Source organism: Podarcis liolepis (assembly GCF_965112155.1).
Source record: "Podarcis liolepis genome assembly, chromosome: 5".
Classification (NCBI taxonomy): domain Eukaryota; kingdom Metazoa; phylum Chordata; class Lepidosauria; order Squamata; family Lacertidae; genus Podarcis; species Podarcis liolepis.
Genome location: NC_139556.1, coordinates 47913562 through 47933673, shown reverse-complemented (window position 1 = coordinate 47933673; position 20112 = coordinate 47913562). Strand labels below are relative to the sequence as shown.

The window sequence follows — 20112 nt, the reverse complement described above, 5'->3', positions numbered from 1 at the left end:
GCTCATCATCAGATGGGAACTAGCACTAAGTCTGTTCACCTTTCAAACCAGGCCAATACAGACTGTGGAGTCAAGCTCTGTTATACAACACTATGCAGCTGAAGCATCTGGGCAGGCTAATCACACATGCCTGTATTCTGAGATAGCTCAGTCGGTAGAGCATGAGACTCTTAATCTCAAGGTTGTGGGTTCAAGCCCCATGTTGGGCAGAATATTCCTGCATTTCAGGCGGCGGAACTAGATAACCCTTGCAGTCCCTTCCAACTCTATTATTCTATGCAACTGGCACCTTTCCTCCAAGGGAAAAGCCATGCAATCTACCTTATCCTTGTGGCTGCATCATCCACATACCAGCCACAGGCCCAGCACCAGAGTTCCATGGGCAGCTGCCCATGACATGAGCCCTTTGCTTTGGGAAAATGAAAACCACTGATTCTCCAGCACTACAGCCTTAGCAGCTGAAGCACCCAGCATATTAACTCCACAAAATAAACTACTCCTACACAGGGACCTCACATAGGGGGCTTAAAACAGTGGAGACTAGCAGAACTTGCTCACTAAACTGCCCCCCCTTTTATGATGATGATGCTGCATATACCTGTCACTTTCAAGGTTAAGGGGTGAGAGTCCCTGGGGGCAGGAAACCAAGAGCCCCACTAAACCTGGTATTGATCAAGCCACATGGAACTGTCAAAAAGAAAAGCAGCTCTCGTGTTACTGCAAGGCACTGCCTGAAATGGATTTTTAGCATCAACTCCTTTACCTAAGCCAGAGCAGGTATTTTGAAAGAACAGCACAAAAAGGCAGATTTGTATAGACATCTGCTTATGGCCAAACAACAAACAGTGCTACCCATACTAGGTTTTTCTAGTTGATGACAGATTATAAATTTGTGCAATGTTAAGACTTGTTCTGCACACAGCTGTCAAGCAACCTGGGCATTATATAGATCAATTAATTAATATTAGGGCAGGCTATTGTTTATACCAATCCAGCTGATAGGCTTCTCTATATTAGGCTACTGATTTGGGGGCTTGTTACGTGCACTTCCAGTGTGTATCCAAGGCAATTTGCCACAGATACAGACATTAAGGCTAGACCTATTGGTTTCCAGCATTAGGTCTACTGCTAAGTAGGGATGGAGAAACTTAAAAATGAAGAGATGCTGCTTCCAAAGGAAGATTTAAGAATTCATTTCTGCAAAAACAACTCTGGGTCAGCTAGTGTGTTTACTCACCAAACCTTTTCCTTGTCCACCAATGAGGCTCCTTAATTGCTGAGAATCTCACATCAGGATGTAACCTGAGCCTATCATAAAGGTCTGTTGTTCCGCACTTTGGCTGGCCTATGATGTAGAAATGGGGAAGGCAGCGTAGCCGGTAGTGCTTCTCCTTGTAATGATACAAATGGCTCCAAAACACCTTTCTAAGGTAATCAAATATTGTCCTAAAACGTTTGGAATACAATGCATATGAGTTTGTAGCATAAGGATCCCTAGTAGTGTTTCCTTTGTATTCTTCATACCAACAAGGATTCTTGCTGTTTGGAAGAAACTTGTTAGGAATTACGGAGAACATCTGCAAAACAGAGAATAAAAGCTCTCATTAAGGCAGGAAACGAACATGGTACCACTTCCGGTTATGATAATCCTATTGTTTACACATTCCAGACATTTTAATGTTCCGATAGCCTATGCTGTTGCACAGATATAAGACCAGGAGGATATGTAGAGCTGGCAGAGAAGAGGAATATATTTGTAAAGCCCAGCTCTTAAACACAAAAAGAAGTGATATGGTTATCTAAACCTAAATATTGCATCTATGCAGACTTCCATAGATAGAATTGTATTTTAAGAAATTAATTCCTAGAGCAGATGGAATTCATCTATGTATAACAAAATTATAATGCATCAACAGAAGGAATAATTTGAGAAAAGCAGCACACACTACATAACACAGCAATTCTCTACAAAAGCTTCTGCATAGCAACCACTATTAAATATGAGGGGTTGGGAACCTTTTTTTAGCTCAAGGGGCTTCTGGGACCCACATGCCAGTGCTGGGTGGTACCAGAAGCAAAAATAGATGGAGCAACAAATGTGAATTTTACCATTGTACAGTAGGCTAGTTTCTATACACATTCACACACACTCTCGCTCTCTCATCTATCCAGACAAGCAAACAGCATTAGCAAAGTTCAAGGATGCATTTCCTGCAGGGAAAGGGATTCAAGAAGGGTGCAAACCAGGACTGGTGGGGCGTGGGGCTGGAAGAGGGATGTAGGAGTGACAGGCAGAGTGACCTGAATGCTGCATTGAGATCATACACCCCTAGACTACAATCAGAAGGGCCAACAGGATTTTCTGGGTCCAGTATACTGTATATGGATTGGCCACATTGACCTACTCACAAAAGAGACCACAGATTTGTATATGTTTTGCGTGATAAAATGTCTGACAGCTAGAATGTGAATATCTTTCCCCATACTTGCACTTAATCTGTTGAATTTTTGCCTTCCACACAGCTTTCTCCAATGCTAGCCCATAAGCGAAGCCTAGCCTGAAATCATGTACTACTTTTACCTGGGAGTAATCCCCATTAAATATGAAGATACTTATTTCTGTGTAGACACTGTACAGTATTTCATTGTACCTGTAAGTTAACTGCAGAGTGAATTCTTAATGTAAGTCTGGTCTTTAGTTCCTGCACATTAGGAAACATATAGAAGACTATTTGCAACAGTTTTCACATTTTGCTTTTGCTATTTCTGCTTTTCATCTTGTTTTAGCATGGGCAACTGAGAACAGAAGACCTGATGCTACAGTTGTAGAAACTGTCACCCTGAGCTATATCTGTAATGAGTTTGCACAGCGATTCACACACTGCTTCCAACATGGTCATATCCCTGCAGAAACGTAAAAGAAACACCACATAATGTTCTATAGTATCATCAAGCATTCTGCCACCTGGGCGTCTGACTTCACACAGGTCACTTTCACGTTGCTTCCACTATAGCATCCTACAGCAATAACTGGACCTAGTAAAGACACAAGTTTATGTTGTATAGGGCTATGATACTACTGGACAGTATACCAGTGGCTGCAATAATAGTCATAGATTAATTTATTGGGTGAATTATAGGGTAAAGGAAAACCAAGGTGAATTTTCAGAGCCAAAAGCAATAACAGAAATCTTTGGTTTATATGGAACTAATTCAGAGATGTATGGAGTGGTTGGGAACATAGGAATCTTCCTTATACCAAATCAGACCATTTTCTCATTTAGCTCGGTTCTGTCTCTACTGACTGACCACAGGTCTCCAGGATTTCAATTCCCAGGCAATCACTCACAATAGCACTAGTTCAATGCTTATCTAAGTGAACCAAAGAGGTACATATTGAGCTTCACTTGATATCGCATAGGAAGGATATAGTTCACCAATATTAATAGTGAACCTAAACAGTCACACCTAAGAGAGTTTCTCAGCTTGGTATTGTGAACACTGGAAAACCTGGCTGAAGGTTATTGAAATGTGCAAGTCCAATAAGATTAAGCAAACTGGAAGATATGCATGCAAGGAAATAATAATTAGGAAACACTGGTTTAAATGAAGATGAAATACATAGATCAAATTAATGTTCAAGTTTAGTTAATAAAACTGTACCACTTTCATTGTAAAGAAACTAGTTGTTTAACATAAATTCTATACCTTCCTGAAATCCCTCAGAATTATTTTAGCATTTTAGAGTCCTAAAAGTCTAAGGAGTAGATTGTGCTTCAAAGTGTTCATATGGACCTTTAAGCGTGTCCCCATTCAATAATTTTGTCTTCCCACATACTCCTAAACATCTGTTAACACTCTTCATTCCTGAGCATCTACAAACTGCATATAAGAAACCTCCTTGGAAGAATTAGACTTTATCTAGATAAAGTATTCTTAGAACTTTCTGTGTTCACTCTCTTCAGATCTGATTTACCAATTACAGTGGCAACCACATCTCTGTTTCCTGTACACCAGTAAAATTGTGAGAAAGCATATAGTGATAAGCCCGTTTTCATGTCTGGTATTTATATAGCAGCAATTGCACAAATTAGATGCATGAAAGGAGGAAATCTTAAAATCTCTTTCCATGATGGGCTTTGCCAACATGAAAAGAGATTTTAAGTTCTCATGCTTGCTTACTAGGCTCTGGGAGGCTCCCTCAAGATCCCACGGGGCCATCTGAAATCTCATGAGATTCCATGGAAGCTCCCAGAGCCTGAATGAGACCTTCTCACAACCCAGTAAGCCTGGTTTCATGGAGGGCAAGGCCAACTTGCAACACCAGCTTCAGAAATGTAGGAAGCGTCATGCAGGGGCAGTTCTGGAATTGTTCTCACTATATGCAATTTTGGCTTTACTCGCAATCCTCCAGAACGTACCCCCTGTGCAACTTGTGAGTCTATTGTACATACAATTGATAAAAATCACTTCATTTAAGGGTCTGATCTGACGGGCAGAATGTCTATGATCATCCAGCTACAGTAACTACCTCACTGTTTGATCTGATCTTCCCATATTTCCAGAGGAAAGTTATAAAGCACCACAGTGGCTTTCCCTAGGCTCCAACATGTGTGTTCCAGCTTCTGAGACTATCTATTGTTCTCAATCATATCTACTACTGGGTCATATCAAAAGCATGAATGAAGAGATATACACCTATACAACTGATAGGGAATCCCAAAACCTTGCTAAATGTCAGTGTTAACCTAAACTGAAGTGCATCTGCCTTGATTCCTCAGTGAGTGTTAACTTAAGAGTACATTGGCTTATAACAGCATCACTCTGTTGGTGTTGAATAGATACTACAGAGAGTAATGGTCAAGGTTACCATTTTTTAATAAATAGTTCTCCCTCTTGTATACTCACATGCATCTCTTGTTTCTTCAAATCTTCTAAGTCTGGAAGATGTCTAGTTATAAACTCAATGTTTGTAGTAATTGTGTCAATAATTACTTTAATGCTTGGATAATCCTTTGCATATGAAATATTCATTTTAGATGCTTGGTAATGGTCTTTCATATCACAGAGGCTCTCATTGTCCATTAAGTTTGAACTGCTAGTAAAAGCTCCATATCGTAGTGCTGGCTGCATCAGCAAGAGGCCACGTTTAGCTCCAGTCAGTATATAGGATGCCATCACTAGCATCATTATTAATAATCCAAACATTAAACTGCATAGTTTTCCTTTCTTCAAGCAAAACAATCCAGTCCAGCTTTCACTGTGATAAGTCCTTACTTCTAGCACTGCAAGCAAGTTCATCTGTTTGCTATCCACGTGCAACAGAACTTTATTTTTATCTCTGCACAGAGAAGGACACTCTTTAATATTGTGAGTTGGCCGCTGGCACTTGAAACACTGTCTGTGCAAGTCATTTGATAACAATGCTATGCAACGTTGAATGCAATGCTTCATATTAGTACCATTAAAAAATTGGAGTAAGGAGCCATTTCAAATGAATGAAAGTCACTTTCTACAAGCAATCAAGAAACTTTGTCAAATCAGTATATATATATTTTTTTTTAAAATCAGACTAACCAAAATAGATGGCAACTACTGAAAATAATATGGCAATGTATTAGAGGCACATTATACTTGATCTGGACATACAAAATTTTCTTTTTAAGATGATGATGATGACTTCAGGTTTTTCCCATTGAACAAAATGAGGAGAGTGGGATTTCACTGTAAAGAGTGAAGAGACACAAAAAACAAAAGGAGCTCATTGTCCTTTCATCAAAATTAAACAAATTTAGGTATGTGAGAGAATAGGTTCTTCTTGAGATTTAAATATATTCCTTTAAAATGTAGGTTCCAAGACAGAGAAATGATCTGGAGTTCTTCATTTTTATAATCACTTCAGAGGATTCTGTTGTGTAACCTAGAAGAGAACAAAGAGAGAACGTGAATAAAATTATCTGTCCAGAAGTCAGATCAAAGTGTTACTCACTTTATTAGGCAATGGACTATTAACCCTGGTTGATGAATCTATGCTAAATTGCATATTCAGCAGAAAGGTAAATTCTGAGTACTGGGAATAAGTATAGATGACTTGGAAATAATTTGGACAGGAACTTGAAGGACTAACTACTTGCATGAACTTGCTGAAGTACTCAGCCCCTTTTGAGGTGGTATCTATCCAGTGCCCCATCCTCTGAGGTGAGGAGGATAGCAACAAGAGTCAGGGCCTTCACCAAACCATAAGGCTCCCCCCACCCCATAATTTGGGGGGGGGTTAAATTTCTGCTTTTTACTTTGGTTTTTAATAGCATCTGGTGCATGCTTCTGAACTGAATTTGTTGTGTGTGTTTATCTGATTGATTTTTCCTTGATTGTTTTGTGGTATTGTGAGCCATCTGAAGAATCCCTGTGATTAAGAGGCAGGATATAAATATTTGAGATAAAGAGATAGAAAGATGAGGTACGTGGAAGGGAAAGGTGGTGAGCGTGTCAACTGACAATTTTATGCTGGGATACTCTGAAGACTATGGTACAGATTACAAATAAGATTAAGCTAAGCAATCATCTGGGTCAAGATTACCCAGTGGGACATTCTAAAGGCCAATCTAATGGATCTGTGGGGCAAGAAAGTTGTTTAGAAAGGGAGCAGCATCTGTGGTTTGTGTGAAGGCTCCACAGGCAAATTTTGAACAAAGAATAATACTAGCACAGTGTATTTTTGAGTAGCAAAATTCACCAAGTTTGTATTGGGCAGGAAGAAAAAGCCATGGTTAAGGGTTCAGGAATACAGCAGCGCCTAGAGATTCTCAAAAATGAATTGTGGCCACAAAATGATTTCTGTTTTCCAGTCCTTGCTTGGACATACTCATTATTAACCTAAGCAACAAAGGGGTAATAAGTAGGATACTTCTGGAGAGAAAGTAATTGAATGTCTCTCCTTTTCAAGATCGATAAAGAATATTAAGCAGTAGCACCAAAAAAAAAATGCATTAAACTGTTGCAAATAAATTTTAATACTGTGGAGGTAGCATATTCCAAGAATTCAAGGGGAAATGAGAATATGGCTATATCAGACCGGTGCATTAACCCTTTCTCTAATGTGCAGTTCAAGAAGAAACACTTGGACCTTTAGGTATGTATAGCACTGGGATTTTTTTCTCTTCCCCACCCCATGAAACAGTTGTGCTACTTGTGGTAAATCCAAAGTCTCACTTAAGCGCACAGAGCCAGCAGCACAAGTCTTTGAAACAGAGCCTTAATTGCTTACATTCTATTAAATTAAAATGTTGATCACAATTGAATTTCAGCAGGACAGAAAAGCCTCTGATTCCATTCTGACATACCATCTTTAAAGTATCTATAGCATCAACTAACATTTTGTTTATATCATGATTTCAGAGATGTAAACATTATGACCAATCACATTTTACAAAACATAACTGAAATTATGTGTGCTACAAGAAAAAAAATGAACCAAGAAATCACTTTAAACCACACACACTGCTGCTTAGGGATGCTATACTCTACGATTTCATTCAACATTTATTAAGCACACCAACCTGATCCCCACTTCCCAGATGAATACATAAGATTGTAACGTAGTTGTTGCATTGTCTTCTATTGCTTTTGTAGGAACTCTACAAGCTGAGTTAATGGCGAATTAAACTTCATTCTTGACGAGGCGCGGGAGCCCACACTGATCAGTAACCAGCTCCTTCAGCCAGACCACACCTCTGACTCATAGATGTTTCTCTTAAAGTTGCCACATGCAGGAAACTGTATTAAGTTGCTAATGCATGCATTAGAGCAGGCATCCCCAAACTCGGACCTCCAAATGTTTTGGGACTACAACTCCCATCATCCCTAGCTTACAGGACCAGTGGTCAGGGATGATGGGAACTGTAGTCCCAAAACATTTGGAGGGCCGAGTTTGGGGATGCCTACATTAGAGATATCCTTCCGTTTTCCATTAGGGATACTGTTCTTGGCTCAGAAAATGTATCAAAATATGCATTAAAATGCTTAGATGAATATAAGAATATGTTTAATTTATGTAAAAATGCATATAAAATGTGTTTTAGGAGACTATATGTACAGAAATGCATGTTTTGTTGGGGAGAAAACGTCAGTAAATGTGAATTTTTATACATTGTTTTAAAATGCAGATTGACACGTAAACAGGGTAGACTAGATTTAGGAATGGGCTTATGGATGCAAAATACACATGGACCAGAAATAGATATCCATCTATCCCCAACTGTTGAACCACAGAAATAAAATGAAAATTGTGCACATAAGAACTTAGTCTACAAATAGGGTTCCCTATGCTGGCTAATTGGCTATGGAGTTTGAGAAGTGCAGAAAAAACTTTCCACTACAGCAGAAAAATCCCTTATGTTTAAATCATATGTTTGATGAGAGATAACCTTTTGAGGGACACCTAAACAACTTGTGCAAATACCAAGCTTTTCCCTCCTTTTTGTGCCAACTCTTGAACACTGATTGGACCCAGATCTTAATAACTAACACAGTCATAAGTGTCCCTTTCCATGAGATGGTGATCGATAAGGTAGTGGCCTCTCAAGTCAAGACATTATTGGAAGTTTCTATGCCAGGTACAAAAGTTAAAATAAAAAAATTCCTTCCAGTAGCACCTTAAAGACCAACTAAGTTAGTTCTTGGTATGAGCTTTCGTGTGCATGCACACTTCTTCAGATACACTGAAACAGAAGTTGCCAGATCCTTCTATATAGTGAGAAGGTGGGGAGGGGTATTACTCAGAAGGGTGGTGGGAATGGGTGATTGGCAGATAGCTGAGATGAGCCTGTTGATGACTCTTAATGACTGCAATAGGTCTTACAGGAAAAGGCAAGGGGTGAGAAGGTGAAAAATGGCTTAGTCATGTATAATGAGATAAGAATCCAATGTCTCTGTTCAGACCAGGTCTCTCCATGGTTTTAAGTTTGGTAATGAGTTGCAATTCAGCAGCTTCTCTTTCCAGTCTATTTCTGAAATTCCTTTGTAGTAAAACAGCTACTTTGAGATCTTGTATAGAATGTCCTGGGAGATTGACGTGTTCTCCTACTGGTTTCTCTGTTTTGTGATTCTTGATGTCTGATTTATGTCCGTTTATTCTTTGGCGTAAGGCTTGGCCTGTTTGTCCAATATAGAGAGCTGAAGGACACTGTTGGCATTTGATGGCATACACAATGTTAGACGATGAGCAATTAAATAGTCCCGAGATGGTATGTGTGATGTTGTTGGGGCCAGTAATGGTGTTGTCCGGGTGTATGTGGCAGCAAAGTTGGCATCTGGGTTTATTGCAGGCTCTGGTGCCAGTGTCCGTGTTAAGTCTGGTTGTAGTATTATTGTGGGTTAGGAGTTGTTTAAGATTGGGTGGCTGTCTGTAGACAATGAAATAGACTGGAAAGAGAAGCTGCTGAATTGCAACTCATTACCAAACTTAAAACCATGGAGAGACCTGGTCTGAACAGAGACAGAGAGAGAGATTTTATTACGGCCATAGGCCCATACAGATAAAAACAAGACATATATAACAGCTTGTGCACGTGGGAAGAAACAGCCGCTAAAACACCACTATAACAATAAAATACTGTAAGATGGAATGACATACTGCGCCTTAATTAGCTTGTAGTGCTCCTTGGCAGCGCTTTTGGGTAAGGACAGCGACCAGAAACCTAGCCACTTTCAGGGTCGTATGGATATCCTTATCCTGCAAGATTTGGGCAAGGTGGAATTTTGGTGGGATACCCTCTAGCTTCTCTATGATTGATCCCAACAAATTTGCCCGTGGCACATTGAACAAGGGGCAAGTGAACATAATGTGCTGAAGCGACTCCGGCGTCTCCTTATCACATTCGCACATGGCGGAGGCTTGGCCCTTTGAGAATCTATGTCTCAAGACATTGGAGGGAAAAACGTTAAACCTCACTTTGGTGAAGGCCAGCCTATGGGCAACAGTCGAAAGGGAGGTGAGGTATGATGGAACGCAGTAAGTTAAAGTGATACCAATGTTCTGGGGCGAACAAACACCTCCCCCCAGCGTATAATTTCGCTGTAAATCGATGTCGTCCAGTCTTTGGCGGATCAGTCTTTGAGCAGTGATTTGATCTAGTTTTAGGGAATCTAAGGGAGAGATTCCATAACTCAGGAGTTTGGCATGAATTCTACTAGTCCAAAGGCTGGAGAATTCATCTCGCCATAAGCATTGGACAAGGTAATGGTCTGGTAATCTGTGCCACAATGATAACCAATAATTGAAGACTTGCTTCCACAGGCAAGTTTCTAAGGATGCGATCTTCAATTCTAATCGCATGGCTGCGTTGCTTACTCACAGGGGGAGCATTAGGAGCCGACGTAGGAATTGGTTTTGCAGAGTCTCAAGAGGAGTAAGATCTGTCATCACGGCCCAGAGCGGGGCAGCATAAGCAAGCACGGTAACCACTTTTGCCTTGAACACCTTTAGGGCCGAGGGAACATGCAAAGCTCCATCTGAAAAGAAAAATCGGAGGAGCACATATGACAGAGTTTTGGCCTTGTTAAGTAGGTGTTGAATTTGTGCTTTCCACCCCAAATTGTATTGAAAAATAACTCCTAGGTATTGAAATTTTAGGACTTGCTCTATTTTTGCTCCACCAAGCTTCCATTCGTATAATCTCCGACTTCTGGCGAAAATCAGAATCTTAGATTTAACATGGTTGATGGTTAATTGGTTGAGTTGACAATACGTGGCAAAGATCTTCAGAGCTCTGGTTAGTCCAACACGTGTATAAGATAGAATTACCGTGTCGTCCGCATATAAAAGGAATGGACAGCGGTAATCCGCTAGTCTAGGCGCGTGTGTACTTGGAGATGAGTTGACTAGGGGTGCTCGCATGTCGCTGATGAATAGGTTGAATAGGCAGGGAGCCAATATACATCCTTGGCGCACTCCCTTGTTTATTGGTATCGAATTTGTGAGGTCGCCCACAGGAGTAAGTCTCACTCTGGCAAGGGTACCTTCGTGGAGCTGGCTTATAAGCCATAAGAGTCTTCTATCAATGCCGTGTTTCACAAGTTTCTCCCAAAGAATATTTCTAGGAACGCTGTCAAAGGCTGCCTTTAGATCTAAGAAGGCAGCACAAAGGTAGCCCCGGGGGGGGGGGGGACAAGTACTTCCGTGCCAGATGGTAAAGAACTATCGCATGATCAGTTGTAGAACGTTTAATTCTGAACCCTGCTTGTTCGTGACCAATCTGGTTAGTCTCGTCTGCCCATCGCAATAGTTTAGTCAGCAAAAAGCTGGCATAAATTTTCCCTATAATCGAAAGGAGGCTGATGTTACGGTAGTTTTCCGGCTCCATTGGAGAACTTTTTTATGAATTGGTACTATAATGGCCTCCTTCCATATTTTGGGGATGAGACCAGAAGCGTTGATTGCGTCGAAGGTTTTGGCCAAGATGTCAGCCCACCATTTTGGGTGTAGTTTGATGGCTTCAGCAGGGATCAGGTCGGGCCCTGGGGCTTTGCCCGGTTTCAGCTGGGCTATTAGCTTGGCTATTTCGTCCGGATCGGTGGGAGGCCAAATAGGTAGGTGGGAAAACAGATGCATCAGATGGTCGGAGGGAGCATCTGCCTGTGAGAAACATTTCTTCAGGAACAATTCCCATGTCGGTGCTGGGATGACTGCCCTTGGGTATTTCCTCACCCTTCTATTGATCAAAGACCAGAATTCCCTGGATCTATGTGGTTTTGAAGCAGTAATCAAGGCCTGCCAGCGATTGTGTTGCCACTTGCGTTTGGCAGTTTTCTGCGTGCGTTTGTAAACTTGCTTGGCTTGTGCATAACTAGCTGGCAGAGTAGATGCATCGGAGGTCTTATATACATTATATATAGCACGAAGGCGCTGTCTTGTTTGTTTGCACTGAGAATTATACCAGGGGGCACCGTAAGTATACTCGTTTCGATTTAATATTTTGGGCGGTAACCTGAAGAAGGACGTAAGATCAGTCGTATGCTGGTGGAAGCGTTTCAACACTATGCTATACTCGTCTGAGGCAGAGCCTATGTTGGAATGGGGCCCGAGGATTTCTTTTTGAAAGAATTCCTGATACCTTTGAGCCTGGGTCTCCGACCATTTGATTCCTCTTACTTGGAGAGATTCGTTGGTTACCATCTGGGTCGCATGTCTATGGGCCTCCGACTGCCAGTTCAGGGAAAGCTTGGCTACAAGGGGAAGATGATCACTAGATTGTACATTCTCGATCTTAAAGGTGGAAATACACTTAAGTAGATCACTGGAAACCAACAGGTAATCGAGGACGCTGTTTGATTTAACGCTCAGGTGAGTGAAATCCCCTGGAATATCAAGAGTGGCAGCAAAGTTGGCATCTGGGTTTATTGCAGGCTCTGGTGCCAGTGTCCGTGTTAAGTCTGGTTGTAGTATTATTGTGGGTTAGGAGTTGTTTAAGATTGGGTGGCTGTCTGTAGACAATGAAATAGACTGGAAAGAGAAGCTGCTGAATTGCAACTCATTACCAAACTTAAAACCATGGAGAGACCTGGTCTGAACAGAGACATTGGATTCTTATCTCATTATACATGACTAAGCCATTTTTCACCTTCTCACCCCTTGCCTTTTCCTGTAAGACCTATTGCAGTCGTTAAGAGTCGTCAACAGGCTCATCTCAGCTATCTGCCAATCACCCATTCCCACCACCCTTCTGAGTAATACCCCTCCCCACCTTCTCACTATATAGAAGGATCTGGCAACTTCTGTTTCAGTGTATCTGAAGAAGTGTGCATGCACACGAAAGCTCATACCAAGAACTAACTTAGTTGGTCTTTAAGGTGCTACTGGAAGGAATTTTTTTATTTTGACTATGGCAGACCAACACGGCTACCTATCTGTAACAGGTACAAAAGTTGTTATTCACCCAAACTTTTAGTTAAAGTAGTGCTCCTAACTTTGTCAGAGTAAGATCAGTGAAAACTCCAGTCCAAGCTCACGAAGAATCTATTTATATGTTATTTGTAAACCTCCTTTCAAGACTGCATTTTTCTGATTCAACCAATTATTCTGATTCAACACGGTAGCGAGAACAAAGTTTGCTAAATAGGACACAGAGGAAATCAGATAAGATTCAATATGGTTGGTAGAATACATGTTATTAGACGCCTGCATTTACAGGTGTTTTGACTTACAGAAAATCTTTCCGTCTGCAATTTGTCAAAAAAAAAGAGACAAAGAACACAGCATATAAAGAACACAGATTCATGCTACTGTATGTTTGAAAAAAGTTTGTAATCAAAATCAGCAAATGACAGAAAGTGGAGCATTTGAACTGCTTCTTGTGTTGAGCACCGGCTTATGTCTGATTAGAATTAGAAGACCCAGAAGGAGCCTTCAGAAATGTTCAAAAGCATTATTAGAGATATATGTGCCAGTGCATAAATAAGAACCTTCATATAACAACTCCTGAAAATAAGTTTCAAGTTTCAATATGATTACTCACATTAGTAAAAGGAACACATGGATGGGTTTTAATGACCCTGCAGGCTTTAAACTAAGATGTTAAGAAAAGGGAAAGAAAGAGAATTGCAAAAATAGTAAGCTCTCTTCATAATGATTGCATAATATGATTATGGAACATTTAAATAAATGGGATGAATTATTTAAATAAACAAGACAAATATGTGATTCACATTTTACAAGGGTTTGTTTCACTGTGATCAAGTAGTATATTTGCACACCAAGAATGATGGAATACTGTAAACTGCTATAGTAGCTAGAGAATAGGAAATTACTCACCCTTTAAAATTAACTATTAAGAGCAAACTTTAACAGTGACATGTAACATTTTTTCTACATGTTCAATATCATGGTGTTTTAGTATACAGTACTTGCAAACCATATGCAGCAATCCCAGCAGAAAACTTTAATAAACTTAAATCAGGATGAAGGAAGAATCCATTGTATCTGGATTTATACCAAAGTGTATTGCTGCATCTTGCATTGAGTGCCCATTTATGTGTGAGTGGCTTGTGCAGTTTATTAAAAGTAGCCCAATCAATTATATGCAAAATTATGCGCTCTGTGTGTGTGTGTTATAAAAGAACCAGGCCCCATGCAGTACTACTACATTTCTGAAGAGTAATTTTGCAAATATTAATACATGCATACATATTTCTGGGTAGTTTTCCAACAGCACTTCCCATAACACAGCAAGAGAGTAAGAGTAGCCTGTAAGAGAGGCAGTGACAGCCAGTGTAGATAAGTGGTTAGAGTGTTGGACTAGGATCTGGGAGACTAAGGTTCAATTCCCCACTCAGCCATGAAGTTCATTGGGTGACCCTGGGCCAGTCGCTGGCTCTTAGCCTAACCTACCTTCCATGGTTGTTGTAGAAATTAACGTGGAGAAGGAACAACCATGTATGCCATCTTGAAGTTTTTTGGGGAAAGGAGGGGGAATGTAAATGCAATAAAGGATGTTATCAGATTACCAAAGTACAAAGCTGGTACATCAGCTATACCTGATGAAATATGCTATAGGCCACAGAAGTCAGTTGGGTAGCACCACGAAGCTGCAAATCTAATGGAATAGGGACAACTAAACACTCCTTCCCAAGCCAGACAACCCCCCATGCAGCAGCAGCAAATATTCTATATTTTACAGACTGAGCTACGTAACTGCTCTTGATATTATGTTTTTGTACACCTGAAGATACAGCTGTGACTTCAGAAAACTGGTCCAAGTCTTTCAAATGGGACGAAGACCAGAATAGAGCTATTTTTAATGTGTAAAATGTCAGTGGGTATCTGAATGACTTGGGGATGGAATCCAAGCAACTCAATTCTCACCCTGATCCATCAACCTGCTCTCAACTTTTGTCTGGAGCTACGAAGATGCTATGAATAACAATTTGTTAAAGAGGAGATTTGGAATTTCTCTTCAAGGCCCATCAATGCAACACTTGTTAGGAAGCTCCATTCTTGAAGCCAGACAAAGCTTCTATGACTGACATTAATTCTTATTCTTCTAAAAATGAACTGTCAAAACTATATTAAAGAATGCAGAGCTATGAATCTTGCATAATGCTTCTAAGCCTTGCCCCCATTCCCCACACAAGCAAATTTATTGTGACACTTCATATGGAAACAAAATGAATAATAATTTATTAGACCTCTACTGGAATTTATTGGAATGCTTTGAAAGGTATTTGCATTTGACGAACTATACCATTTGAATGTGCATGCAATGCAGTGATGATAGATGGCATCGATAGCTGGAGCTTGTTTCAATATGGATCTAATTTGTGTCTGTAGTTCCTAATTCAGATACGCATGTGGATCTCCTTAGCTTGATTAGAATGATTTTTTTTTAAATGAAACATTCATATAGAATATTACAAACCGGTGTGAGAGCCCCCGTTAATTGCTACACTAGTAGAATGATGCAACAGGGAGGCAGTACATGTCCAAATCTCTCCAGCTGTTTTGAACTACAACCCTCATCAATCCCACCCAGCACAGCAGGTGTAGTTTTGGTGATGACTGTTGTAGTCCGAAACATTGAAAGGACACCAGGCAGGCAAAGACTGACCTAGAAGGTGATGTATATTAATTTATTAGGTTTGTGAAATGCTCTCCCAAGGGAGGCTTGCCTGGTACCTTCATTATACACATTTAGGCAAAACCATTCATTTTCTGCCAGGAGAAAGACAGGTGAAATGTGTCCTTGTTGATTCTCCTTGACCTCTCAGCAGCTTTCAATACCATCGGTGATGGTGTCCTTCTGGAGCAGTTGTCCAAGTTAGGGGTGGGTGGCACCACTTTGCCGTGGTTCTGGTCCTACATCTACAGGTTTGGTAGTGCATGTGCTGGACTGATGTCTTGTTTCAGTAATGGACTGGATGAGAGTCAATAAACTGAGATTCAATCCAGAGAAGACTGAGGCACTGTTGGTGGGTGTTTCCCTAGACTGGGTGGAAGGTTGCCCCTCTTGGTGGGGTTACTCCTTCTGAAGGACTGGATACACAGCTTTTGGATCCTTTTCTGTCACTTGAAGCCTTGATGGGCTCAGTGGCACAGAGTGCCTTCCATCAGCTTTGGCTGATGTCCTATCTGTGCCTCTATCTGGACAGGGATAGTTCCACCTTCTGCTGTCTATGCTCCGGTAACCTCTAGGATAGAATATTGCAATGAGTTATATATAGTTCTAGCTGGGGCTGATTGGAATTGTAGTCCAAAACATTTGAAAGGCACCAGGTTAGTGAAGGCTGATCTTGAAACATTTGGTTGGCCACTACTGTATTTAATGCCAGACCATATGGACTTTGTACTGTTCCAGCAAGGAAGTTCTTATAAAGCATGTCCTTCTAGCCCAGTAGTGTGGAAACTGTGCACTCAGTAGGACCAGATGACTGCTTCTCCAGCCCTTGCCTTCAGTTCCTTTAGCTACTATGTGAGTGTTATGTATTTATGAGATGAAACATTTTTTTTTCCTCAATAGCTCCCACAAGAATAGACAATTCTTAATTAGCTCAACTGGTGCCCTTTGCCAGATTTCAAATGTACTGTTTGTCAATAGTTTCTTAACCGTCCTATGCAAGCAATGCAAATTTTATTCATGCCTTATTGTATGACATGTCAACTCAGAAATATTTGTGCAATTAAGATTCCAGTCTGTAGTATTTATACTACAGATTGCTGTGCAGAGGTCCCTTAAGTTATACAGTAGTCATCAACTGCTCTCTTGGAGTAGCAAATGTTCTCCATTTATTAATATTTTCCCCTCAAGAGCTACTGTGAATTCAGTGTGATAATAAATTTACAAAAAGTATATGAGTAACTAAGTGAAAAGGTTTCTCACAGCTATATTAGAGTATGAATAATGAATTCTTTCAAGTTCAAATCGTGTGACCAGAATAAATTATGTCAATTAAATAGAATAACAAGTTTGCTTGATTAGTGTTATTCTGGTTTCAAAAAGGAGTGGAGGAACATGCAAGCTTGTTTTTAGTACAGTTGTACATCAGAAGTCAAACAGAATCTGTTCGACTTCCAAAACATTTGGAAACCAAGGTGCAGCTTCTGACTGGCTGCAGGAAGCTCCTGCAGCCAATCAGAAGCCGCGGAAGCTGTGTCGGACGTTCAGGTTCCCGAGAACATTTGCAAACTGGAACACTCACTTCTAGGTTTGTGGCATTCGAAAGCAAAACGTTCAGGATCCAAGGTACAACTACATTCTTTAGTATTTCAATATTATTTTCTGAAGCCAAGAAACCAGATAAAGACAATATACTTGGGAAAAGGACAAGAGCAGTGGGTCTCTCTCTCAATGCCTGATACAGAAAGGTGGCTTCACCTTTCTACAAAAGTGGTGAAAGCTCCCCGCCCCCCACCCCAATTTCTCTGAAATTTGCACAGTATTTTTGTGAACTGCTTTTTCCATTGGGGGACATAGCTGAGCACCAAATCTGGAGTGGCAGTTGTCACTGGTGATGGAATTTGTTCACATTTGTCTATGAATTCTGAAATATTTAGGCTCCTGATGTAAGGCAAAGCAACATTTGCTATCCAGGGAACTCTTCTTTTATAAACCATACATTTTCCTTGAACCAGACCAAATTTACCAACACATTCCTCCTCCCTCTTGCTCTACTCCTTTAGAGTAAAACAAATTTTGACTAATATGGCAATCCTCTATTGCAACAACAGTGCTCTCTCCATTTGTAATTCCAGCAACTGGTATACAGAGGCATACTCCTATAGCATTTTACACAGAAGAATTCAACAAGTCCCATTGAATTCAACAAGTCTTACTTCTCAGTAGATATGGTCAGGAGCACACTTGTTAGGCCCTTTCAGCCATTTCTTCCCCTCAGCATTACCTGGTATCTCCTGCTGCTACCAGCCAGCCAACTCCAACCCTACTTCCTTACCTGGCTGAAGCTCCACAAAGAAGACCCAGAACGGTGCCTCTACTGCATACCCCAGCCAGCTATAAACCCACTCCCCTCCCTATGCTGGCCAGAGCACAAGCACCCTAAAGATGGCTTCTATAAAGGGCATGTTTCTAGATTACATTCTCCTTGACTCACCCCTTCACTCATGATCATCTGGGCTTTGCCTATACAAATAGCAATATTTCACCAGAAATTTAATCAGTTCCTTAATGTATTGAGCACTTTGGTGTTACTGTTTCACTCCAGCTCTTGGCTCCTAGTGTGCTTTGCAGCTTTTACAATCTTGTGTTAGCTTCATTTCTTCAACATTCCTGCCTCTCCTAAGCTCTTTCTGTGCCAGTTTCTTGGATTTCAAAAAAAAAAAAGTCAATTGTAATAGTAACAGAAGTAAACAATAACATTCCAAGATGGTAATCTCTGCAGCGATCCATCAAAGAAAGCTTTTTAAAACAATTTTTTAAAAAGATGCTGGCAAAATGTCAAAAGGGAAGTGTCCAGCAGATTTCCTTTAGGAGTATGTCCCACAGTGTGGGTGCAGAAATAGAAAGGGGGGGAGGAATCTTGTTCCTTTGCAGTGAAATATGAAAGAGAACTTCACTAATCCCAGGGACTGGGGAGAGCCATATGATAAAAGGTGTTCTGATACCAGCTATTAGCTCTGACCTTTTTATGTGGTGGGCTACTAATCTGTATTGTTGTGGAAATTTGACCACATAACAAGTACTTCCCATGCCATAATATGCAAAGGACACTAGTGCTAGTCCTTTAATAATAGCGGTTCATGGGTAGAAATTGGAAGACCTGAAATTGGTATTATTAAAGACTGGGTTTGGGTTTTTTACATTTTCCAAATTCCTGTCTTAGGTTTAGAGCATGGCATAGCACTGTTCTGCCAGTACTTACTGTGGATACGGTAAATAAGCCTGATATTTAACATGTATGGCAATAAACTGTGGCTTGAATGTGAAAGAAATTTCACTGGCCATAGTATGTGTGAAATGCACACATGGATAACTTGCGAAATATGTTCCTGGAGACCAAACTGAGTGAATACTTCTCAGAAAAACAATTCTCTCTCTCTCTCTCTCTCTCTCTCTCTCTCTCTCTCTCACACACACACACACACACACACAGAGAGAGAGAGAGAGAGGGAGAGATCTGGGGGGGGGGGGACCCGCTTTGAAGAATTCTGTCAGAATATTTGTGAAGATTGCCATCCACCATACCCCGGCCAATGCCCTAGGATGACCCTAGGTCCAAGGCATTGTAGAGCATGCAAAATCATGACTCAACACAATTGCTGCCATTTCCACCTAAAGAGGAGGAGGAGGAGGAGGAGGAGTGGTGGAGCCAGAACCTTAGGGAAAGAAGCTGTGCTATTTCCATTGCTAATTTACATTAAAAAAAACTGTTAGAGAATTTCACATCTCTCTGAAAAAATGGTGAAATGGTCCCCCCAATTTCTCTGTCCACAAACAGGGTGGAGAATTTCAAGAGTCATTTGTGAACAGCTCTAGACCAAATCCTACAATGAAGGATGTCATCATGTTCTATTGTAGTACATCATCAGTATAATGGATGCCAAGTGTTTGGGGCCCATTCCAAGATGCAGGAGCAGCTACAATACACTCACTGCACTTTACAGAAGACCTCCCTGATGGTGTTGTCCATTCCATTCCATTCCACATGTACCCCATTCAAAAGTAGCTTATAAGGTTCCCAGAAATACATCCATTCAAAAAGACCTGAGCTTTTTAAAAAATTGTATTCCAAAGGGGGTTGGACAGAACCAGCCACCACCATTTGAAATAGTTTAAGTGCTATTCAAGTTGCAACTTCTGCAAATGAACTGCAGGAATAATAAAAAATGAGCTGTATATGGTGTGTGTTTTTAAATGTAATGTCGTAGATCAGTAGACCAATACTCAGCTGAATGTTTAAAGTACTGGTCTTCTCTGATTAACTTTTTGTTAATAAACTTTGTATGAACTTGTAGCTATTTACTTCTGAGCAATCAACAGTCTGCCAAAAAAGAAAATCAATTATATGAGAAATCACTACCCTCTGTGACCGTGCCACAAAAAGGCTTGAGTAATGGTTTTGAAAGCCCATATGACATGTTGTGCTGGTCAGTGACCTTCTCCA

At 40.6% G+C, this 20112-nt stretch overlaps 1 protein-coding gene across 3 annotated transcripts in view; it reads right to left on the bottom strand.

The window, feature by feature from the left end:
• The window catches only part of CHST15 (carbohydrate sulfotransferase 15), a 76946-nt gene that overhangs the window by 22643 nt on the left and 34191 nt on the right, over positions 1-20112 (bottom strand). For all 3 annotated transcript variants that reach the window (XM_083506177.1, XM_083506179.1, XM_083506178.1), the window contains exons 2-3: positions 4909-5920; positions 1238-1577 (exon numbers count right to left, since the gene is read on the bottom strand). In XM_083506177.1, coding sequence (XP_083362303.1) covers positions 1238-1577; positions 4909-5454 — 886 coding nt within the window. In that variant the 5' untranslated portion in view covers positions 5455-5920. The remainder of the gene's footprint in view (positions 1-1237; positions 1578-4908; positions 5921-20112) is intronic.